This window comes from Chamaea fasciata, unplaced genomic scaffold (genome assembly GCF_029207755.1).
Source record: "Chamaea fasciata isolate MVZ Bird 193981 ecotype frontalis unplaced genomic scaffold, bChaFas1.0.hap1 SCAF_5, whole genome shotgun sequence".
In the NCBI taxonomy this organism is placed as follows: domain Eukaryota; kingdom Metazoa; phylum Chordata; class Aves; order Passeriformes; family Sylviidae; genus Chamaea; species Chamaea fasciata.
In genome coordinates, this window is record NW_027094090.1 from 73,956,510 (window position 1) to 73,981,808 (window position 25,299).

Sequence of the window (25,299 nt, forward strand, 5' to 3'; positions counted from 1 at the left end):
AGCCATTGTAACTACACCCACATAAACACAATAAAATATCCTGGCTTTATCCTTTCAATTAGCTTTCCCTCAGATGTGCTTATTCTTCTCATATTGCTTCACTGTAATCCTTATTCCAGAGGAGTTACTCATAAGAAATTACCAAACTCAGAACTGGAGATACTGTCTGGAAAGCTGACAGAGCTCATGAGAGCTGATTAATCACACTGCAAGTACAAATCAAAGCCACTGTTCTTTAAAAAGGAGGGGGAGGAACAACCCTTTTCACAGAACTCTAGCATCCAACAAAAACCTCTTCCATTTCAAAGACTCACTAACAAATTATCCACAACTTATAAGCTATTCTCAGAAAGTATCCAGATGAAAACCAGGTATTAGTAGAAAATAATAATTTGCTTGCTCTAAAAGTGCCCACAACCTGGAGACTTCCAAAGAGACAGTGTAAAGGCAGCTGTAAAGAGGCACCCAAAACAGAGAAACTGCCCTGTGGAGATACAGGGACAGGGTGAGGGGCTTTATATTCAGTGCAATACTCAGTGTGATATCAAATCACCGTGGTTATTATGGCACCCTTTATGTTGTTGTTGCTGATAATTTCAGTTTCATTCTAGAATAAGTAGTTACACACAGGAAGCCCGTCAGAAATAGCTGTTGCAAAATGCTTTACACAGGTGGCCATCAGTACAGGAAGGATGGCAAAGAGCTGCTGTGATAAGAAAGCAATACAGCCAATGGAAACAGACTGCAAGGGCAGCCAAAAAAGGATCTGATCCCAAAGGTGAGAGGAGACAAGCCCTGATCAATTTCCATCACCAGGAAGCAAAGCCATCTTACAGTTTCAAATGACATTTTTACAGAAAGGGTAATCAAAAAATTCATCATTAAACGTACACACCCACAAATGTTTAAGCCAAGGCTTCTGGTATAATTCATTACGTTCCAAAAGTGAATACAGACCAATGGCTATTCTCCCCTGGTTATTATGCAAGTTTTGGCCCTTGTTAAATTCTTTCCATCAAAAGATCTCAACATGTTTTAAAAATGTTAAGCAATCCTTGCAACCTTTCTGACTTCTGTGTGGTGGGTATTATGACTATCATAATGCCAGTTTATGGAATGGAAAAATAGAGATATAAATGAATGTACTACTCTTAGTCTAAACCACAGAGCAGATACAGTTCTCTTTTGGCTGCACTACTTCACACCTGCCTCAAAAACTTGTTGAAGCTACAAGAAGAAACTTCCAGCGACTTCTAAAGGGAGTTGTTGCAAGTATGTGGACTCCTTCCTCCCAGTCCCATCTCCAACAGCTGCACTGTGCTGACTTCCACTCTACTCTTGAAAGCACATGAAAGCCACTGACAGAATTATCCTGAGATGTCTTTTTCTGGCATACCAAACAAAGAGACATGCTCACCTGAGCTCTCTCTGATCAAGTGATGGCCTACCTCTCCTCTACATTTTAAATAATGACTTCTGTTGCTAGGTATTTCCAAGTCAGTAGTCTACAATTAAAAGAAAAAAAAAAGGTGTGCCTGCTGGGGAATTGGAAAGGAAGGGCCAAAAGCAAGTTTAGCTCAGGGGATCTTGTGGCCACATCACTGCAAAAGCACCTTGGACTTTCCACAAGGGTCAGCAAGGTTCAACACAGTCCAGAATCATTCAAAGCACTGGGGTGTGAACTGAGATACACTTAAATGGCTGAAAGTATGAGAAATGGGGTTCAGGGTCATCACCCTACCACTGGGAAACAAGGAGTTCACTTGCTGCCACACTCTTCTGCTTCTCAAGCTTCAACAGGTACAGAAAACTCAGTAGGACATGGTGAGGTAGGACTCCCAAAAGCTGATAGAGTGAGAAAACACCAGCTCTACAGCAGAGAGGTTTTAGTCCTAAAGAAACTGTAGGAAATCACACAGGAATGTCTTCTGTGCATCACAGCTCTCACTGCTCCCTCTTGGGTCCCACAGTGTCTATGGGACTGACCTGAATGTCATCAACCTTTCCAACACCAGCTCTTGCAGGACTTAGTCTTGATTCAAGTCAAAACTTCTCCCCTCTCACCTGGACTGCAAGACAGAGTGCTTTGGGGTGTCACTGAGACTTCTCAAACATTTGCACAGCAGATGGATTTTGGAGGCATTTGCACAGCAGATGGATCCTTAGAAATAACACCAGAGAACAGACCCTAAACTTGATCCAACCATGCACTGCTCATCCAAGTATCTTCTTCTCAGCAATCCATAGTAACCATTCACAGACACATACCAAGTCAGTTGCAAGGGAGATGCAATTCCATTTATCCTTTCATGAAAGTCGTCACTGAATTTAAGCCATGCAGCCTGAAAGGCACTGGGAGGGGCCAAAAACCAAGCACTGGATTGCAAATTTACATTCAATATACTTTTGTGAAAGTAAAACTTTTGTAAAGCAAGGGTTTGGCAATATAAAATGACAAATACTTGGCACAACAAAGAACTAGGACAAGTGTAAGAGAATTTGAATTTCTGCTCACACGGAGCGTAGTCCAACCTGCTACCACATTTCAACCCAGAACACTGAGTAAACAAGAACATGCTAATCATCTATCTGAAGAAGATAACCTTTAGCAGCTACAAGGTAACAAAAAGATCTAGGGATCAGCAATACTCTAAATTGGAATAATAATTTAAGACTGCTCTTAATTCAAAATAACATGCTGAGAGTTACAAAGAGGTATCAAAGACTTCATGTGACTCCTCTTCTGCTGCAGGTTCCTGTGTGAGTTGCTTAAACTCCCTTGTGCTCCAGTTCCAATATGACTAACGCTCAGGGATGTTCAGTGAAAAAAGATTCATTCATTTCAGGATCCAGAGGCCAACAGACACTACCTACATCAAACACAGGTGTAACTCTGAACCCAAACACTTGCAATCCTCTGCCAACCAGGTGCCCTTGGATGCGCTTAGGGGTGCTTCTGCTAGTTCAAGATGAGCAAGACACAGACTGTCAGTGTTGGTGCACATATATAATCATATACAAACAGGTTTTCTGGACGTTTGGTCAAAGTTTGCTCAAAATACCACCACTCAAAATTGTTCAGGGGCAATAAACACAGGGCTGGATAGGAGATGCTGTCTCCTACCTCATCACTTCACAGGGTGTTGGGTGAGTTTGAAAGACAGGGAAAACTCCAGGAATTCAGGTAAGTAATTAACTCCGTGGCTTCTCCAAATTGCCAAAGGACCAAATGCAGCTCTCAGATATGCACAAGAAAGAAATATTTGCACTCAGCTGAATGGGCTGCAAATTATCACTAAGGCACATGCAGTCAGTGGGAAGATTTCACAGCCGTATAGATAAGGACCATAGGGAAAATCAAGATAGCTCTGCTACAGTCCTAAGAGAGTTTTTTAAGTTTGGTAAGCCTTGAGTAAAAGCTATGTTTTCAGAGAACAACAAAACTGCTTCACTACAGCCTTAATGGAAAATTTAACAGAGGAACAAGGAGAAAATTGGTCCTCAAACTTCATCTTTCTAACTAAAGTAAAAATTTAGCAGGTTTTGGAAACAGATGTGGCCTCTGCTAATTAGGCTTTTGGGCTTTTTGCAATCCTGAGAAAGAAAACTGCTGACATGATGTGTCTGACCACTCCTGTTCCAGGAGGAGGGAGACGACTAAGGCCAAGATGCACAACAGCATCTTATACACCTCAAGCACATACCAGTGATTTTCCTTTAGCAGGAAAAACAGAATCCTAAAAACCTCAGGCTTCACAGAGGAAAGATGAGTGTTACGCAAAATACACACCCTAATTTAAAAATGGGATTCTTCTTTTATAGACATCAGTGTGCAAAAGAATGCAGTAGGGTTGGAATATACTTCATTTGGGCTTTGCAAAATAATCAAATAAAACACTATAAAGAGATGACTGAAAGGGAAAAAAACCCCAAAATTTAAAAAAAACAAGGGGGGAAAGGAAACACATGACAGTGGATAATGTCACTGTAGCTCATGGGAGCTGGAAAGCCAGGAACAACCAGAAAGTGACCAGAGACTGCAAAGATTCCACTGATGGTGGCACACATCATTTGTGGATGCTGAAACCCACAGTGCACTGAGCTTGTGAGGTTCACCCATCCCATGATCCTCTTGCTGAGTCACAAACTCCACTGAATCAGGTATAACAAAAGAAGCAAAAACAAACAAAAAAACCCCAAACCCAAAGCCAAAAAAACCCCCAAGCAACAAAAAAACCATAGTAAGGAACGACCCAGGACAGCAACAGTGGTGATGATAGAAGGTACTTCTGTAATTACATTGCAGCGATTCCAGTGCTGAACAAATTGCAGATGAAATCTGGCGAGCCAAAAACCTCCTGTTCAGAAACATGTAATATATTTTTATGGTTAGAAAGGCCTGTGGGCAATTTGGCTTCAGCAAACCAAACAGAAGCCAGAATTTTACATCCTGTACTGTCAAGTGCATTGGTCTCAAGGACACACCTCTAGGACAGGCCTCCACATTTCTAGAAGAGTTGTGGGAAGGAAAACAAATGCACATGGACGGCTTCTCCAGGAACTGTTTTCTCAAAATTTTTAAATACATAGCACACCAGTTAGGAGATATTTCTGAATACTGTTCAGTCTGGAACCAGAATCACCTTTTATTTTTTGTCCCATAGTACAGCAATGTTTGCCTCAAGGATCCACAGCAGGACCAGATCCTGCCAAAGAGAAGTATAAGGCATATTGAAAGTGATCTGAAAAAGATTTGCAGTTCACAGTGAAACTTCTTGCAGAGAGTTCATCTTCTCCAGTTGGCATGCCAGGTTCTGCTGGAGTCAGTCTTGCTCATGAGAAACTGAGTATCCCTCACTGTTGCTTCATCAAGGTATATGGAAAAGTGGTGGATGCAATTAAAAAAGAAAACTAAGTTACCCAGGTCCCTGATCTTCAAGAGAAATTCTGACTGAGGAAGAATCTGAATTCAAACTAGCATCTTGCAAAAACAAACCAAAAAACCCCAAACCCTACCAATCCCCCCCAAAAAGGAGTTGTTTATTAAGCTTTTGAGAGTAGTCCACACCTAATGGTGCATCTGTATATTTTGCTTAATGTGAGCTGGTACATCCAACCCCTGCTACTAAAACTGTTTATTTTCCTTTTCTGCTTTATTATCATCCATTTGTCTTTCACATCCTTTCCCTACATTAAGCTAATGCCAGTAATGACAGGATATGTACTCTAGAATTACTATGGTGGGGAGCAGAGGAAAAGAAATTGCTTCACAAGTGATGCCAGCGAATGTACAGTATTCAGAATAAAGTGAGCAAGAGAGTGACAGAGAAAACTGGGTATTAGTGACTAAGTAAACCATAATTCCTCCTCCAATCAAAGAAACACACCAGAACACCAGGTGGAAAGGGGGCAGCCCCTTTACATCAGTTTCAGTTCTCCTGATGCAGCACAAAGTGAATTTAAGCAGAGCCAATACTTGGCTCAGTATTCTTTTACGAAGAGATAAACAGAGACTGAGGAACAAAAACCTCAAAATACCAGCTTCTGCCCTCATTTAAATCTTTGTTCCCAATAATTCGGCTTGTAAGTCAAGGAACTGCACTGACTTCAGATGTGAAGCCTGTATTTAAGGCTGGGATGTGCTGCTCATCTCTGGAATTCAATATGCACATCCAAAGCAATTGGAAGGAAAAAACAGATGAGCAATCTGAGCAAACCTTGTAGCCAGTACTTTGCTTCAATAGTGGGTTTTGGAGAAGAGAGAAATTGTTTCAAAATACCTTGGACTACAGTGTGATTTTTCTGACAGCTTCACAAAGTGCTTAAATGCTTTAGAGGTAAAAAAACCCCAAAAAACCTACATGGAAATGTGTTTTCCAGTGTGCTCGCTGTCCCCCAAAAAGATGATTACAGTATTGCACTGTTGGACTTTCAAAAACGTCTTTTTACCACGTCCAGTTTGAGCGTCAGAGTGAGATTTCACAGCAACAGCTGAACACTTGGAGAAAAGAGAAGGAAGAGGGGAGGGGAAGGCAAAAGGGGGCATAGGGGAAGCCCTCCCTGTCTGCTCTGCAAAGGATTTGAACTGCAGAAAAGAGGAACCGTGTCAGCAAACGCCAAACCCATGCAGTACCTGCCAAACCGCACCTTATCCTTCTCAATCAGCAAAAAAAAAAAAAAAAAAAAAAAAAAAAAAAAAAAAAAAAAAAAAAATCATCCACTGCCTGATTTCTCTTACCTCACCAATAAAGGGCTGGGTTTTTTCTCCTTATTAGGACAGTCTCCACGCTGTAGAATTCCAGCTCTAATAAGTGCCTTTAACAATATGTGCTGCACATCAGCACAAAAAGATAGCAACTAATAAAAGTAAAGCACAGAAGGAGAATAAAAGGGCTGAGCCTTAAATTGAAAAGGACGGCATCAGCTTAGCTTGGGCTCCAAAATTTGGTCATAGATTTTATGAAATGGAGAATTAAAATTGGAATGGATAAATGTATGAAGGCTAACATTTTCCAGATATGTAATTATAAACTTGGCTCTGTGGCCACTTATAACATGCAAGCTGCTTTACTGAACTCAAGGAGACTTTTTCACTACATTTAAGAGCTTACACATCCCAAAACATAAATCAAATAGTCAGTACATGAAAATAGTGCAAGAAAGGGTTCTTTAAAATGTTTTGGGTATTTTTTACAAAGTAAAACATGGATAGAATGAGAAGTTACAGTAAGTTGAGCCTCCATGTTTCAATTATTTCAATGACTGATCGAAGTGCTTTTCTTGGTTGCATTTTTAAGTATTTAAGGATTTAATTTACTGGACATAATTGACTTCATCTGCTTTATATGGACATATATACATATATATGAACTGAAAAGCAAAGAGGGCCTAAAGTAATTACCAGAGAATTTCCCTGAGTTTTTCCTGTTTTACGCTGAATTGGGAACAGGGTGGATAAGGAGCGCAGGTTTGGCAGGAAAGGGAAAGGCAGGGGTATGAAGAAGCAGGATAAAGCTCTACCACCCCCATCTACCACTGATTGAGCACCTATGCCAACAGTGGGGCTGTGGAGGAGCTATCTGGATGTAAGATCAGCACTAACAATGGATTTTCTAGTTTTGCTGAAGCAGAAGCAAAAACCCTTGTCAGAGTGAAGTGATACGGAAAATATTCAGGGCTGTTTTTGGAATTTTTTTGTTTCGTTTTGTTTTGTTTTTTAATTCAGCCTGGAACAAGAAAGCAAATCCTTAATATAAGCTCTTTCTTTTTACTTTTCTCTTTAAAGGTAGGTCAACTGGAATCAAAAGATTAAAAAAATCAGAATCTTTATTTACAAAATCTGCAAAGGTGCGGCTCAGTAATTTCTTATCTAGAAATTGTAAAAAAAAAACATTAAAAAAAAAAGTATTTCCTATTCTTTTAATTTAGACAAAGCCAATTTCAGAAACCTGACATGAACTCATAACCAGCTCTTCTCTGAACTGTTCTGAAAGAGTTCTGGCCAAAACTCTCCTGTATTTTCTAGGTTTTACTAAATTTACCTTTCATCAGAAGCAGTTCTCACAGCTCATTTCAGGCATTTGGATTTGCAGCAAGTTCCTGGCTTGAATCAAGGCTTGCACAGGGTGGAGAATTTAGCTCAGAATTTTCATGAAACTCTCCCAAGTCACTTGTTCTCTGACACAACTTTAGATGTTTGATGCTCACAGTCTCAACTTAAGACTGAGGTGGATGCTCAAAACTCCAGTCTAGCTTTGTGCTCCTGAGAGCCAATGCTTTTCTGGTGCTGAAAACAACATCTTTCACTGAGGCAAGAAGGCTGCAAAATCTCGTATGTTTCCCTATAAACCTGTCCTTCCTCTGCCGCAGAAACTCCCACTCAAAAATGTTTCAGTTCTTCATGCAGACTTGTCACTGTTGGGGAAGAGACACTTTCAGGAATTGAGACTGGGATTCTTTGCTTCCAAAACAGAAAAATAACCTTACTATGGGCAAACATCTTCACACATCTTTTCTGTAGTCACATTATGTCCTTCTTGTATTACCTCAGTGATGTAAAAAGGCTTTTATAAATTAAGGATTCAGGCCTCTGCCCACTGGGGAACAGGAATGAAGAGCATGGTCAAAAGAGAAGACCAGAAGGAGAGAGCTTCAAGTGAAAATTAACAGCGTCAATTTTTGGAGCAGAATTAACCAGATAACACAGTGCCACCAACACCACTGCCATCTGTGGAGGAGCCCTCTTAAACCCCTCTCTTCTAAAAAACTAGCTGATATCTGTCTTGAACATCCAGACAAGAAACAGAAAAGATCACCTACAATACAAAGAAAATGCTGCAAAAAACCTGAGCTTCCAACAACAAAACTGAAGTTATCATTTGCTGGAAGAAAATATTCTACCTGTTGGCAAAGACAAGTTCTGCCTTCTCCAGGAACTTGCACAGTAAACACTTTAGTGTCCAGCACAGTGAGCCAAGCCAATCCCCATACATTTATTAAACAGGCTTCATGTTTTCAGGCCAACCGGAATAATTTCTTGGCTCTGCTTAGAGCTTCTGCTTTTAATTTCTAGTGTATCAAATGCTAACAGGATTATGTTCAGCTATTTAGCAATTACAAATTTTTCTACAAATACCACAAGTCCACTGAAAGGATACAAAATATCTTTAAACAACACAGATGAAATGATCATACAAAGGGGCTATTAGAGGACATTTGCAAGAAGTTAACAATCACATAGTACCTCATTCAAAATAATGCAATAACAGCCTCCTCCTTTTCCCTGGAGAGTCTCCAGAGAGTTAACTTATAAGAATTTTAATACTCCTTTTCTTTTCCACTGCAATCTCCTGAGAAGACATGAGCACTTGGAATGATTACGTTATGCCTCAGTCTGGGAAGGGCACTGTTTCATCATGTATTTCTCTGAGCAATGCTTTGAAGAAACCTCTGTGGATAATGCTAAAGGTGTCGTCCCTCCTTTGGCCTGAGGTCACAGAGATGTTTGTTACAAGTAAATAAATCAGTTTCCAAGTTCTGGCCACACATTTGATATCTCTTCAGAATTCTTACCTAAGAAAACTTCGCTTTTCTTCCCCAAGCATGCTACTGTGAGTCTTGACAAAAGAAACCCATGTCTGGTTTTCAAGGTGTGTCTGCTTTTGTTAGAAGCTGTTACAGGACCCAAGACCGTCAAGATACGGGAAAAGAACAGTAGAGTAGCTTATCATACTTGAGGAGAAAAGGATTGTTTGCACTAAGGCATAATTCCACTGATTTCAGTGAACTCACTTCACACTCAAGCAAAGACTTTGCTCCCAGCACTCCCCCAACACATCAGACATGCCAAGTATAAAGGCAGCACACTGCTGGTTGCCTCTCCTGCCCAAAAGGGAGTGGACGAGAATATCTCCCAGCAAGGACATCCAATGGCCCCCAGTATTTAAAACAAAACAGCCAGACCCTGACACCACCCTAAACCAGGTCCTGCACAGACTAGAAAAGATCTCAAGGTCACCTGAGAGGTCCAGCCTGCATTTAGGGCCAGCTCCCCACATCAGGTCTCATGAGTCAACATTTTCACCACTTATAAAATCACTAAAGTGTCCAAATCTCACCAGCTTTGCCCTTTCCCCTTTCTTGCCTTCCCCTTGCACTGAGTGCAGAGAAACTTATGATCCCCCCATGGCTGCTCCCTGTTCCCATACAGAGGTATGGGAGAGCTGGTTGCTGTGGCTTGTGGCTGTGTTTCACCACAGAACAGCACACAAGAAAATGTCATTTGATATGCTTTTAGTTAAATTATTATTTATTGCCTAATTTCTGAAATCACAGTGAAGGATTTCAGATTCCTGGAAGGGACTTCTTGGAGAGGCTGAGTTTTGGAAATCCCTGAGCTCCCTCTCCCTCCAAGAGCACAGGATATCATGCTGGAAACTCTAAAAAACACATAGAAAAATCGCAGTTGCTCTTCAAAACCTCTTCCAAGCTTTAAACCAAATCCTTATATAAATCACAGCAATTTAGAAACATAGCAGTGTCCTGTTTCTTACCCATCAACTCATAAAGCAGACCAACAAAACAATACAGGACAGAAATAAAGCAGATTATATTACTGGCAATATTACACAGGCTAATTGATTGTCTGCTCTTGCTTTCCCTTTGACATTCAGGGATGAATGTGCCATGAGGACATTATTTACTCAGTGAATTAAGCAATCTGAGTTATGCAAAAGCTTTCACACAAACTAGGAAATTTCTGCAAACTTCCCATCAATAGAATTCTGATTAGCAGCCAGTTCTCCCAACATATCCTTCTGCCCCTGAACAATCCTGCAATTCAGGCGAGAGAAATGCATGAACACAAAGATTTTAGAAAGTAGAGCACAAAGTAGCAAAAAAAAAGAAGCAAAAGAACCCAATCTATATCCATTGCTCATTCCCCAGTACAACCAGCTTCTCAGCTTGTTACACCATTCTGCTCCCCTTGCCATTTCCACCATTCCAGCACCTCCTACACAGCACCCATACAGATATAATAAACTGGCAACTCACTTGGAGAGGCTTGACAAGTTCTGCCTGCAGTATGATCTGCTGATCATGTCTGCAGCGTATGAATCAGTGCAAACTGCTGGCAGCTCCAGGGAGCAAATGGACAGGATGATCAGGGCGTGGAATGAGATAATAAAAATACCATTATCCTTTCAGGCATGCGAGATTCATTGGATGCTCTTTCCACTCCACAGGTTTAACCATTTGGTTGGTCCCATAGCTCTTGTATTTGCCTGTTATCAAGCTCATTATCTGTCTTGTATCCCCCTCCCCTCTGCTCTGTGATCCTATGATTTTTTTTTTACTGTATTCTCTCTAATAGATTCTCCTCGTCATTGCTGGGCCCCCAGTTACAGAAATTCCTGCAGATTTCTCAGCTGCTCAAGCTGCCTGACGAACTCCTGCTTCCCGTTCAGATTTCACAAGAAGGGATTCTGTTCAGGCAGCTTGTCTGAGCACTGAGCAGCCTCAGCACTGCACAGAGGAGCCTTTGCAGGTATTTGCTCATGAGAAAGTCACTCTGCAGTCTGCCAAGAGATGAGAGGACCCAGATATAAAATAATGATCCAGGGAACAGTCCTTCCTTCTGACAGTAAATCACTGCCTAAGCATTTTGCAGGCACTTGCATCCAGTCTAACTTGTGAAAGGTCAGGCTGGATCAGACAACTCAAGACTGAGGGTGATTGCCAAACATAAAAAAATCCAAGGACGTGGGGAGTTCCTGCAAGCACAACTGCAGTCAAGGTAAAACCATCTTTTGTTTAACAACAGGATTAAAACCAGGCCTGGAGCTGAATCCAGCCTAACAGACTGTCCTCAGTGTTCTTCCACATAACCCAGAGAAGGGAACAGGAAATAGAAATGCAAACAGTGATTTAAATGGAGTCACCACCAGTTGCCAGTTTCAGATGCTTGGCTCTCTTGCCCCTTCCCCTCAAAGCCCAAAAATGTGAGCAAACTGAAATAATTTACTGTGCAGTCCTGTAGTTATTCCACCCTGGGCTGTGATCTTGTTAACCCTTATAAATTACAAGAGTGGGTGAGGATGGATTAATACCCCAAAGGGAAATCTCTGCTGTGAGCACCCAGGCCACCCTCTGCACAAAGCCATGGACAATGCTGCATGGCCAGGGAAGCATCAACCCCAACTCTTTTTACTCAGAGCTTTCAAGAATCCAAAGGCCGCACTTTGCTCGGGATGCTGAGATAAATTTATGCTCTGCTTAAGTTCCATAGGCAACAACTTGATCTTTTATCCTCCCAAAAACTCTCTCTGCACTTTTTATGAGATAGATTTTTTGTGAAAAGGTAACAATTCTGTGCTTTATAGATAGCTGAACAATTCCCTAGCAAGCCTTTCCAAATGCACAAGGGCTTTTTTACACACACAGAGGAACAGGTCTGCAGTACCCCACAAAGTTGCTTTTTCTTCATGCACACCTTCTGTAGACCCAGCCCTTTGTTCTGAAGTACACTAAACCTTCCATTTTTTGGTGTATAAAATAAACTGGAATTCTGGTCTGGAGCAAGGAAAGGCCAACGGTGCTGATTGCCAAGAGAGGAAAATATGAATTCCACTTCTATGATTGCAGAGAGATCTGCAAATGATATGAGGGTGCAGCAGGCAGGCCATTGCTACATGATTTTTTACCCTGCCCTTACAGGAAGGTGAACATGTAAGGCAGTATGAATACATAGTATCCTTAAAAATGCTGCTGAGAAAGGAGGAATATTTACCCCTCCTGGAAAAGGCATTTCTACTGCTGGGGAATTACAGAAGCAGAATTCTTCCCTCTGGAAGAACATTAGTTAAACAGAGATTGTATCACTGTTCTTTCAATATCCACATTTTAATCAGATGGCAGACATAAGAGTTGATGTTTATGAAATTCTAAACTGGGTTCCAAGGCAGGCCTACAGATTTCTAATACAGGTCTCTATTTACTATTGTGTTACAGAATCTTTTTATTCCAGTTGACTGTTCTACACTCTTTTCAATCCATCCTGGAATAAATTAGGTTGTTGCACTGCTCACCAACAAAACAGTTCCCATTCAGGACAAAAATAAAAGCAAATTGAAACTTCTAAAACACTACACCCTACACCTTCAAAAAATAGTCTCAGAATTGTAGACAATCTGCCTGTACTGCCATGCATGGCTGTATTTGCTGGCCATTAGAAACAGGAGAAGCCTCTTCCACTTGTAGTAGATTCCACGACCATTTTAAAATATTCCTCTTAGGGTAGTCACAAGAATCACAGTTTTTCTTTCTTTGCATTTCCAAATATTGCTTTGAATTACAAAATTCTGGAGGAGAACTTCAGTCCAGGTGAAATACAATGCTTCACAAGGTCAACTTCATCTTTTAACTTCAAGACTTTAGGAACAAATTGCATCTACAGCACTCCTGAGAATAGATTTCATTTGACTATAGATTCAGCAATGAACAGTGCTGGTCATGCAAGCCTCTCCTCAAGGCATGGGCAATCTTTGCCTGCAAATGAGAAACTGAAGACAAATAAGGTGGGCAAATCCCACTTGCAAGCAGTATCAGTGTCTGTCTGCAGTGTTATCTGTGACAGACATCCCTGCCTACAACTGCTCAACATGCTTTGCATGTTGGCATCCCACAAATTAATTTTTAAATTTGACAGTACTGGTATTGTTATTATTGGTATTATCCTTTCTTCCATCCAGAAATTGCCACACCATGATTTGTCACACCTGCAAAGATCAAACCTGGACACACAAATATCAATCCACTGGATGAGGCAAGGAGTACACTGCCATGTGGAGCTGGGATAACCAACAGGAGCAGCTTTTGGGGAACCCTGGGGAGTGCCCAGGAGGCCTCACCCCAGCTGCTCTCGGAGCTGTGTCCATCACTGAAGCTGTAAGGTCCATCCAGCCGAGGAACATCACTGTTTTAACAAGAGCTACAGGGCCATTTGATCATCCTGTTTGCAACACAAAGGAGGAGGCCAACCACTGCAATGCCAAGCATTCCCATTCAGCTGGGTGTGGATCCAGAAGCTCCCTAAGCTTCCAGCAGTGCAGAACCAGCTCCCCTAAAAGAAGCTGAAACAACATTGTGCCATGCTTGCAACCTCTTTGAAAAGAAGGGGAGCAGGATCTGAGGCAGTTATAGATCCTTGCACTTCGCGAACCCTTTAAAATTTGGAAGCCAAATGTTTGTTGTTTACTTCAGCAACTTAACCAAGAGGGATACCTTCAGTACACTGTGGCCCTGAGGTGAAGATCTTGCATATGGAGCAGGAAGAGGCAAATCACCTCCCAGATAATCTCAGAAATTCACATGGGCATCTGAAGCACAAAAAATTATTGGGCAAGGAGACATGTCTCAACTTGCATTCCTTGTGCGTCCTGATATTTCAGAGACCTAGGACACCAAAACCCCTAAGGAAGACACTAGAAAGAGAAGAAAACTAGAGCAAACAAATGCTCACTACACTAGAGCACCTGTGAGGTGTCATTCATGACAATGAATTCAAGGCAAATGGCTCTAGGAGAGTGTAAGGTCATCTGTTGCAGCAAGGAAAGGAACTACAGGGCCTTTCCTATTTTCTGAACATTAAAAGCAGTAAAATGAGGAGGAGGAAGGAGACGTGAGAGCTTTCCAAAAGGAAATTACTACTGGGAGGTTCCAGTGTCTGCTCATACTAACAATTAAAATGTCCAGAGGTCATCCAGAGAGCCACTTAATATTTTGTTTGTTATTTCTACCTTAACCATTCCTACAGGCAAGGCAGACTTTTCAGCGAGTTGATCAAAAAAGCCTGTGAATCTTTTTTTCTTTTAAAATTATAGTGAATTTAGAACCTTACAGAGGCATATGCACTGTCCAGACCATGACTATCCATATGTAGCTTATTCCTGTCTGTACCTATTTGTCAACAGGGAATTTGCTATGATGATCACTGTTCTTGTCCCGTTATTCAAATAGCTTCATGTTTCTTTAGCTGTTTAGTCCATGTTGAGGCATTTTTAAAACAGGCAGCTTAGAGAAATGTACCTGATTGGTTTCAGAGACGGTAAATAGCTCTCCCTGCACTGCCTCTTCTCTGTGCCACAGGTCTGAAATAAACAGGCAGACTTGTAGATAAGTTTGCAGAGCTACTGGCATTTTGCAAGAGAACTCTGTTTTTTATAAAAATCCATTCTAATGACATTAACATCTGCTCCTTATTTGAAGAATATTTTTAACTGTTCCCTCCCTGGGAAAATGAAAGATGCCACAGTCTCTTTCATGTTCTCACAGAGCAGACAAACTCTGTTGGTTTTTTTTAAGGTCTGTTCTGAAATGCCCCAATACAGCTCACTGCAGGGAACTCAGTGGATGCATCTCACAGGGCAAAAGGCTCCTGCATTTGCCATCCTATGAGATTTTGTTCTAGGACATTGGCATGTGAGCAGGGAATTTATTTCACGGATGAACAACACTTTGTGTCTTAAATCACATGCTGCAGGTAAAGTCTGGCAGCTCATACAATAAGATCTTGGAGTATATCTCTTGAGTACTTATAAAAACAAGACTATGCACTTTGTCATCAAATAATGCTGACCTGTCTCTTACTATGTATTTTCTTTTTCCAAGTCAAGCTGTACATATCTCAAGTAACAGAGACTCTGCCATTTCCCAGTCGGAAGTTTTCTAAGCTCTTTCAGAGTTCAGTACTAAGAATCCATCCTACAGCTATGATATCTATTCTTCCCTTCTTTTTTCAAATCTATCCTATAGTTACAACTACCTGGGTGTCTATAAAGAGCAGCAATGTCAAAAATGTTAACGTGCTCAATGAAACCTGTGAGTACCCAGCTCTGTATGTGGATTTATATATTAAAATAGATACTCAGATTGAAATGTGTAGGTTTGGGCATCTGCATATGTGCAAATCATGGAGCCACGCACCAGCGGAATTTGCACGTTCACACTGACACATTATCAGGTAGCAAATGCCTTATCAGAAGATAGAACTATTTGCATAGACAAGCTCTGCAGGACTGGGAACACAAACCTTGTACATTAGAATGCAAGAGCTTGCAGCCTGAAATTATAAACACTTCCCAAATATGTAGCTCCCGATAAGAACCACATAGAATCCATGCAGCATTCAATCCTATCTGATGCCTGCTTTGCTGAGACAGGATGGACTTGGACAGTTCAGGCAGAAGCCTGGTCCTCAACAGGGAAGAGAATTTGATTTTCTCTGACTGTCCTCAGTTTTTGAGGTAATATTATCCTGTTTTTCACGCGGAAAAGTTACTGACTGCATGTATGGCTGTAACAGTAAACAAAACAAACTCCAAGACAAGTGTTAAAATCATATTCCAAGGAGAACTATCACTATAAATTGAAACTTGTTTAGAAAAACATATTTCCTGGTGTTTGCATTCTCTATCCATCACTTATGGGGAAATGCACAATCTAGAAATAAAGCAGCACAATATTTCCTGGGTGTGAGAGACCACTTCCACCAAAGCATAGCTTTTGCTTTATGTCTTCACTGCTTTCAAATAAACATGGAGATGCAAACAATAGTCTCCATATAACTACCAGGATACAGATACTTTCTGATCACTGGACAACTGGAATTGGAGGAATGCGTAAGAAGGAAGCAATCACAAAGGCTTTATCACTTTTCCCTGTTCCCTGGCACTGCCACAGGTGAGGAACAGACTCTGGTCTCTCCCATTTCTCAGCCACCACCAGCAGCAGATGGAATGGCCACTGTTTCCCCACTCAGTTCCACGCCCGTTCTTTTGTGCTTTGTGCATTTCAGGGAAATGTGGCAATTCTCACAGCAATAAAAAAGCAGTGTATTATTTTGGCTTTCAAACTTTAAAATTTGCTGTCTCTCATTTATACCTGCATTATAATGGCTATTAATAAATTTCAGCTTCATCAGTGTGAAGGATAACACTCAAAGCCCAGACCTGTGGGACTTCTGCTCACAGCCATGTAGGATAATACCTGCAGAGCCCACAAAACCGAAATCAGCATTAAACTGCCAATAATGTAGATGTAAGTTCTCTTTGCCCCTACTGTTTCTGGCAATAGGTAATTTCAGCAACAGCTTTTGTATGAGATTATTAATGTTATTTTTAAAATATTGGAGGCATGTTGCAAAGATAACTATTCACTTTAAGCTTGGCCACAAAAGCCAGAAGGAGCCACAATGTGGTAGGTGTGGTACAAGCACAGATGATAGATGCATCTCCAGGCAAAACAGGCTCTGCCTTGATTTCGCTGCTGAGAGGGCATGGGTGAAGGCCTCAGCCACAGCTCCTTAACAGTCAGATCAGTAAACAACAGCAAACTCACAGTGTAATATGTTGGATCTGTTCACCCCTGTGTGCCACCACATGCCAGCAAGAGTATGCACGGTCTGAAGCCAGTGTGAGTCTAGGCTTTGGGCTTGATCCTTCACTGCTGGGAGAGTTTTATATAAATGTGTGCACACGCACACATGCACATAGCTCTGGGAGGAGAAGAGCATTTATTTCCTGCTGGGCCAATTTATGAAAACGTTTCTGTACTAAAAGCTCCTATCTTATGATACTTTGAATTTTACTGGTGAGCAGCATCCAAGCCCCAGTCAGGATCTCACTTCACAAACAACCCCATAAACCCAGCTGGCAAAAGCCATGTGAATTCCACCAAAGGCAGCAAATGTTCAACAACTTATGCCACTTGAACAGCTTAGAGGCATTCAAAATGCAAACTTGACCAGAAACAGTCAGTTTGGACCTTTGTTATCCCCGAAATGAAACTGGATCTTCAGACCAGATACCTGATTCGTGCAAGTTAATGTTCAGTTATGCCCCTGTCTGACTTAACCAGTCATTTTTAATATCTGGTACTGGCCCTTAGGTGTTTTAGAAGCAGCTTTATTTCACTTGCTGCACAGGGATTACCAGCTCACCGGATGCTTCCAGGAACTTTTGGAGAGCAAACAGTGTCAGTTTATTTAATAACTTTCAAAGTGAAACTAAATTCTTGTCCAAATCATGTCTCTTCTGATTTAATTAAAAGGCACCACACATACTGCACTTCTCTGTTAATCATTAACAAAGTTAATTCAAGACAGAAGATGAGTCTTTTCTTTCCTTCAAAAGCCTCCAGCCAGTGGAAAATTTTAAAAAGAAAAAAAAATCAAAAAAAAGACCAGTACAGTATGATTTTTGTTAGAATGGTCAACACTTGAGTATGCTTCTTCCCTTTCTTCAGTATTTCTGATTCCTATAGGAATGCATGTTAAAAGAGAGGGGTTGGGTTTTTCTCTTCCTTGGCAAAATACCTTTCCCAAATTTTCTAAATATTGTCTGGTATTTGCGTCAATATGACAGTCATTGGGTTTGACAGGAATCAGATTGCTAAACCCACACAAAAATGCTTTGGAAATTACAGGCTAGTTATACATTCATTTTCATTCAAATCCACTTCAGCAAACTGGCAGAGAGTGGATCTGAACTGTCTCTGTTACCCCTTCACTTGCATGGCTCACAACTGAGGTTTCTTTGCACGTTAATCTCTGTGCTAACGCTGAGACCCGCTGAAACTCCTGCTGTCTGATAAACCCCCTTAGCACTCCTATCCCAATCCACTTTCAGTTTCTAAGATGAGCTAGCAACACATCAAACTTTCTCTCCCTGTGCAGCTAGCCCTGCCAACCTCTTCCAGGGAGGAACCAAACAGGACATTATACAGTGTTAGCAGTGTAGCACTTCGTGGAATATTCAAGAAACAGGATGCATCTAACATCTATTTTTCCAACAGTTCTCCTTTTCTTGAAGGAGACCAAAACAAAACCACACACATACACAAAAAAAAAGGTTCACTTTCTTCTTGTCTTAGGGAAATCTAAACATGAAATCTTCCAGTCTCAACTGCACAATCTGATGGGATTTCCCTCTTGAAAGCAACAAAGGGTAGAGGCTGAACACTTCCACAAGGCCTGTCATATCAGATTAGGACTGCACTCCATCAAGGCTGGATTCTTGCCTACAGCCATGGTTCATGCTTAACATTGTAGAGGAAAGCAGTGGGAAAGGAAAAAAAAATGCAAACCCCACTGCACCTGGCCCGTGGAGCAAAGTTCTCCTTGCACAGCAGAATTCCTCTCTGCCCCCTGCAGGCAGGCAGCTGGGACTCTGCCACATACAGGTACTGCAGGCTTTTAGAAGAAGGAAAAAAAAAGTGATTTATTGTGTGGTAAGAGACATAAAAGGGCATCAAGAAATTAAAATTGAATCACCATTACACGGAACAGAGCCTCAAGAGGCACCAGGGGAGATTTAGGTTGGACAAAGGGAGGAATTTCTTCCCGGAAAGGTGCTTGGACATCAGCATTGGCTGCCCAGGGAGCTGGTGGAGTCACCATCCCTGGAGGTGTGTAAGAAAAGCCTGGATGTGGTGCTCAGTACCACTGCCTAGCTCACTGTGTGTGGTCATAGGCTGGACTCAATTTCAGAAGCCTTTTCCAAATTAATTGATTCTGTGATAGAAGTTCACAGAAAGATGTAATTGCATCACAGCATGTGCATCAAGGGCATAACACTGTGAGGGCTTGTTGGGGGTTGGGTTTGTTCCTTCTTTCTCTGGGGAATTTTTTCCCCACGGGTTGCCAAGGGGACCGGGTGTTGGATACTTGAGAGTGCTTGGCTGAAACAAAGAGATGGACAAAAGGTGGAAGGGGGAGATAACGCAGGTAAAAGACACAGCTTGAGGCAGCTGCGTGCTTTTCTGCTTCCGGCGTTCGGGAGACGCGTGTCGGCCGCTCCTCGAGGATCTCAGCCGCCGCAAAGCACGCCGAGCAGAAGCTGGGCCGTTTTTCTGCCTCGCCTTCGAGCTTCTTCGGCGCTGCTCCTCTTGCTGCGGCGTGACCCTGCACCCCCTGCGCTGCTGGGACATCCTGCCCCTGCCTGCCGGGACACCCTGCCATCCCAGCTACCAGCCCGGGACTTTTCCACTGTTCCAGCTTGGTGCTCTGAGGATCCTGCAGGGACACCGAAACCAAACTGCCCTGGGTTTTGTGAAACAAAGCCCTCAAGGTTCTTGGTACTGTTGTCGTTTGTCATTAATGCTGTAGTTGTTTGGTGGGGGGGGAGTTTTTTTGTGTTTGTTTGCTTTGTATTACATACTAGTAAAGAACTGCTATTCCTATTTCCCAAATCTTTGCCAAAGAGCCTCTGATTGTAATTTTACCTAGCAGACACCTGTCTTCCTAAACCAAGACAGGGCTTAAATTACTTCAGTGCGATAAAAGACCCAATATATTTCTTTCTCGGTTATTTCTCTGCATACCCAAATGCTAATACTTATTTTGGCACAGAAGTACCAGGAACCTGTTGTAATTTATAAAAACACCATGTAAACAAGTCTTTTAGGGCACTCCATATCTGCTTCCTAGCTTCTCCTGGAAAATGACTCTCTGGCCATCATCCCTTACACCATTAGGATAGGACAGGTCTGAGCTACCTCTCAAGCCCATGATTTCTTCCCATCTACAGTGACAGATGATAGCAGGAAAAGCAACTGTGAATGCTCACCTGCGTTTAAGGGAAACTGGAGAAATACTGAATTACTTTCTTCTCATCATCTTTGAAACCCAACAGCTTGACCACTCTCACAAGGATCAGCATCCCTGTACAATTCTCCCAGGTCTCCCATGTCACTGCAAACCCATCCCAGCCAGTGTTCTTAAGGATTCATTGTTCTGCTCAGGAATCCAAGGATTCCTTAAGGATTTGAGCTGTGTATAAAAACAGACCTCTGCCAAACTTGCACAAGCCTGTAGGGGTTTCTGGTGTGCAGCAAGAAAGGGTCTGAACCTCAGCTGTTCTTTTTGCTCCTCAAAGAACAGGAAAACCCCCTTTGCCACCATTAAACATAAAAGAAATCCTTGTCAGCTCTCACTGACTGGGATGGATTTGCATCCTCTGCAATGTGTCACCAACAAATATCCTCCCTTTAAGCTCAGTTCCTCATAGAAACTGAAAAAATTCAAAAACCTGACAATCTAAGTGGCTTAAGAGAAGTGTATCCTTCCCCAAAACAGCTGACAGACTTGTCTTCAAGGAGATTGAAATAAAATACCTGTCAAAAGAGTCAGTAGCAGTCCAGTTTGCATAGAGAAATATCAGCCACTAGCTACAAAGAAATATAATTTCCTTTTTCAAATGGCAAACCTCCCCTTCAAGATCTGCCAAAAGCTGCAGCCTGAGTTTTAGAGCGGTGGCTATACTTTCATGCCCTGATGATGTTTTGTGCTGAGAGATGGTTTCAGAGTGTCTCATTTTATGAATAAACCTCATGGGATGGGAAGGATTCCAGGATTCCTCCTGCAGGGGCCCTTACAGGATTCAGAGGTTCAGGAGAGATTAAAGCCTATGCAGTATTGCAAATTTCCTCCTGAACTTAGTCCTTATAGCAGGAATTTACCCTTCCAATCTAAACAACTTACATTCAGAAAGTGAATTTTCTACCATTCCAAAGCACAGGCATCTGCAGACAAACCTGTTCTTAGGGCATCATCGTTGCACCTAGAGAGCTTCTGACATTTCCAGGTTTCCATGGGAATAATTAGAAATATCCCACTAAAATGGCCACTAGACATTTCAACTCACTAGAACTCTTCAAAAATACTAAAAACTTGTTTCGAATAGTCATTTCAGAAAAGTCGGAAAGAAAGAAATCAGAAGCATTTTCAAAAACTTGGCAGGATTTCCAGCACTTCTAATACTTGAGAGCATTTTTTTTCTTTCGGGAAAGGTTTGCAGCTTTATCCTTAGTGTTCATTTATTTACACTGAAGCTGCTGTGAAATTCTGAGCTTAAGACTAAGAAAAGACCTCAGAATACAAAGAAAGTGGAAAAATCCCTTCAGCTCCAAATGCCAAGGTAGAACCTAAAAAGCAGGGTGGAAGCATTAAGCCATTTGTTTAATTCAAATTCATTTTGGCGTGGCAACAAGTAAGCTAACAACCATTGATGTGATGTTCTGTGATTTAACTCAGCTCTTCTTTAAGGTTGGAAATACACAGCTGGGAGAAACACTCGTGGTTGTGTGGCCTTCATGGGTTTGGAACAATTCCCAGTGGAGATGCCATCACTTCAACAATGGAAAGGGATCATCAGTTGGTCCTACCTCCCTGAACACCACCATGGACAAAGACTCCTGCATCACTTAAATCTTTAAACAATTTAACATCCACAATACTTAGCAACTTATACAGAAACAGGTGGCCTAGACAAATTCTGAACCCAAAGATGAATAGATAGCCGGTATCTTGGGAGTGTAAGAAACTAGACAGAAAAGAAACATGTGTAGTGTGATCCTTTGCTGGTATTTTATTCTATCAGCATTATTTAAAATAAATTCTTCTTAGATACAGTCTTTTTCCAAAACCCAGCTTTGTCCACACCCTTCCATTTGAATCCCAAACACATTTTTTAAAAGTGTACTTCCTGAAAACACAAAACCTAGACTCTATACCTCTCAAATAACCCAATCAAATGATGGGATGTTTTCTTTCTCCATTTTTCCTTAGCAGGAAAAATATGAATAATAACATTCACTAGACAGGAGACTATTTTTATGCTTACATTTTTATAATTTAGGACAACAATATAAGGACACTTTTTTAACCATTATAACATTTTGCTATATTTTTTTCCTCTAAAATATTCCCTGAAAAAGATCTCTCATCTATGATAAGATGTGACAAGCAGAATTTCAGGGGATACAAAATTCTTTGGAGAAAGTCAAGAGAAGTTGACTCAACCAGGAAGATAAGCGCTGACCCTTAGCTGTAACTTAGTTACTCCTGATGCACGTGACAAGGCTTAAGAGGTTAAACGTGGCTGTGAGAGGAGCATGGTGCGGTTTTTTTTTTGTTTTTGTTTTTCTTTTTTTTTTTTTTTTTAAGAAACTCTACATTTAATTGAAACTAGAGATAAAGAAAATGATCCTTTGACGAACAATGAGCAGGGTCTGGCTTTAGGCATTTTCTTATCAAGATGGACATGTTGAGAACCCACCCACCGACATACCAGAAACCACAGCTGGCAACTGCTAGGAGCAAAGGCATTTTCTGTCTTCTGACTTTCTAGCTGAGGGCCAGATGCTTCACAATCCTTCCCTAAAAGCACAGCTAAAGGAGTGGGAGTTCAGAGCCTTGCCCAGTCTTGCATGGTGTATGGAAAGGCCAGGCAGCCATGTCTCATGACTCAACATCAAACAGGCCATAGTTTCTCCCCTGATTCTCAGCTCCATGTCCTAGTGGGAGACTGGGCCAAAGGACTATTTTTCCCACCCCATCGCCTCATAAGTTACAGTTTACAGTTTAAAACTGCTGAATTAAGTAGTAATTAATGTGGTTCCCATCCACATGGTGTGCCAAAATACCACAAAGAAAGCAAGAGCAAACATTATTAAAAAGAGGTAAACAGCAGCTGAAGCCTAAGAGAGGGCTGTGGTTTACTTCAACCTGCAGCTTGCTCTACCTACACCACTTTCAACAAGTTCCTTTCAGCTTTCTCTCCTATTATCTTCAATATATATTAGAGTAATTACTTATGTGAAATTCTCCAAAAGCACTTGCCTCAATTGGAAGTGAGATGCTTTCAAAAGTAGGAGTTAAAATCTTGTAAAAGAGGTTTCCTGACCAAAAATTACCAGTGAGATTCTAAAAGTTATTAAAAGTATTCAGTTCCTGCCCAAAAAAAGCAACCAAAACAAGCTCAGGCTGGTAATTTAAGCCTGAAGATACTGAATAAAGAAGGGTAGCTTTCATCCAGAGGTGAAGACCACAAAGCTCAGTGCCATACGTATGTGCAGCTCTCAGACAGATCAGAAATAATTGTAGTGTGTAAAGCTAGAGATACAAGCAGCTCTTTTCACGTACACACACAAGATCCATGCTCACAATGATAAGCCCTACTCATAAAATCCATATTATTTTGTCTCAATCCAGCACATGTCATTGGACATGACTGTCGACTAAAACCAAGCACAAAGCAAAAGAGGAAAAACATCTTACAGGGAGAATATGCCTTCAGCATGCCAAAACCAGACTGCCAGAGCATCCCTCATTCTGCAGATTTGGCCCTATGTGTTACAGTCCTTTGCTATTTGAGAAATCCAAATGTATGCAGCATGATGGATTGGAAAAATCAGTTATAAGGGAAAATTACAGTTGCAGACATGGTTCCTCTATCCAGTGTCATTTAAGGCACTTCTTTTACACTTACCTCAAAGCAATAGCTTTTTTTCTGTTGACTTTCAGATAGCTGGGATCAGAAAATAATGTACTTTAAACTGTGGAAGAAAGATCTAGAAACCAAATGGGGAATGCCTACCAAATTCTTTAACAATACAATTAAACTTCAGGTAAGGAAACTAGGAATGCTGCATGAAAGGAAACTGATTTGTTCCCATCTTTTGAATGCATTTAAACACCAAGATTTTGTCCACGTATGTTTACGACCAAGCAGAGGATTCTAAGGCAACTGCCTGAAAGGAAGAGGTCAATCATTACTCGAGTGTCTTCAGCTGTAGGAATTGTGCCACTGAATCAGGATTAAAGGAGACAGGAACGAGGTCTAAATACAAAGCATAATCTTTGCTACCTTATGTTATGTCACTCGACGTGCTTTCTCACATGAGGCTCAGAGGGGTCATGTAAATTAAGAAAACATTCATTATTTAAAGTGATTTTAAACATTTCTTGATATTCTGCTTAACCTTTCTTTATTTGTGACCAAATGGCTCACAAACTCAGGTGGGAAGAAAGATTGCTTGACTGAATCAACACAAATGACCGATGACAGCCTTCCATGTCCTATGATACTTCCCCAAAAGATAGGCTAGATAATGGCATTTCCAATCCAACTCTCCACAAAACCACAATATCAGATCCCGTGCCTTGTTTCTACTTGTTTACTACTACTGTATCTGCTGAGAGCCCCCTTCAAGAAAAACATAACCTAGCAATTAGCAAATGAATAATACATTTCACAATTTCACACAGAGTATTTTTCCAGCTGAATCAATCTGTGACACTGAAAGTTTGGGACTCATTTTGTCCCAGTGAGTCCCAGAGCTCATGTGTGGAGCTCCTGCCCAGTCTGCAGACTAAGACTGAGGTCTAAGAACAGGAGCCAGGATTCTCTGGCTCTTGGCATTTGTGGCAGGAAAAGCAATGATGGCAGCTGCTGCAAAAGAAAGCAGAGGGTTGGCCTCATCATCCACAAATGTGTGCATCAGCTCAAATGCTACCAGCAATGAGAGCAGTTGCAGGTGGATCAAGTCCTTCTGGTTTGAGGGATAGATGCTCCCACCTTCCCAACAGCTAGCCTGTAAACACATACAAAGGATTTTATTAATTCTGTAACTTCCTTTTATTCCAGCAGATGCAGGAGCTCCTCTCAGTCTGTTTAAAGAAGGTGTTACTGATGGTGAGGAGCACCAATGAAGTCACTCCAGCTTGGTCTATATTCCACACAGTGATGTCAGATCACCTTGCAGTTAAGAGGTGCTCCAGCCCTTGTCTTTGGGTCGATTTTAGCCTCTTTACACCAAATGTGCTCCTCTATTTATCCAGGCAACCAGATGCAGTCTACACGCCCAGCACACATGATTATCACCTCCAAATGATGTTCTCAGAAACAAACATCACCTGGTGTTTCTTTTCTTTCCCTGAAGAAGGATGACAAATGTCCCCAA

General features: G+C 41.4%; 1 protein-coding gene across 6 annotated transcripts in view; it reads right to left on the bottom strand.

The window, feature by feature from the left end:
• The window catches only part of CALD1 (caldesmon 1), a 175,791-nt gene that overhangs the window by 37,546 nt on the left and 112,946 nt on the right, over positions 1-25,299 (bottom strand). Inside the window, exon 1 of one of the 6 annotated variants that reach the window (XM_066184479.1) lies at positions 10,555-10,616. The exons of the other annotated variants lie outside the window; for them this stretch is intronic. Coding sequence (XP_066040576.1) covers positions 10,555-10,601 — 47 coding nt within the window. The 5' untranslated portion in view covers positions 10,602-10,616. Of the gene's footprint in view, positions 1-10,554; positions 10,617-25,299 lie in introns of those variants that run through there. 6 annotated transcript variants of the gene reach the window in all.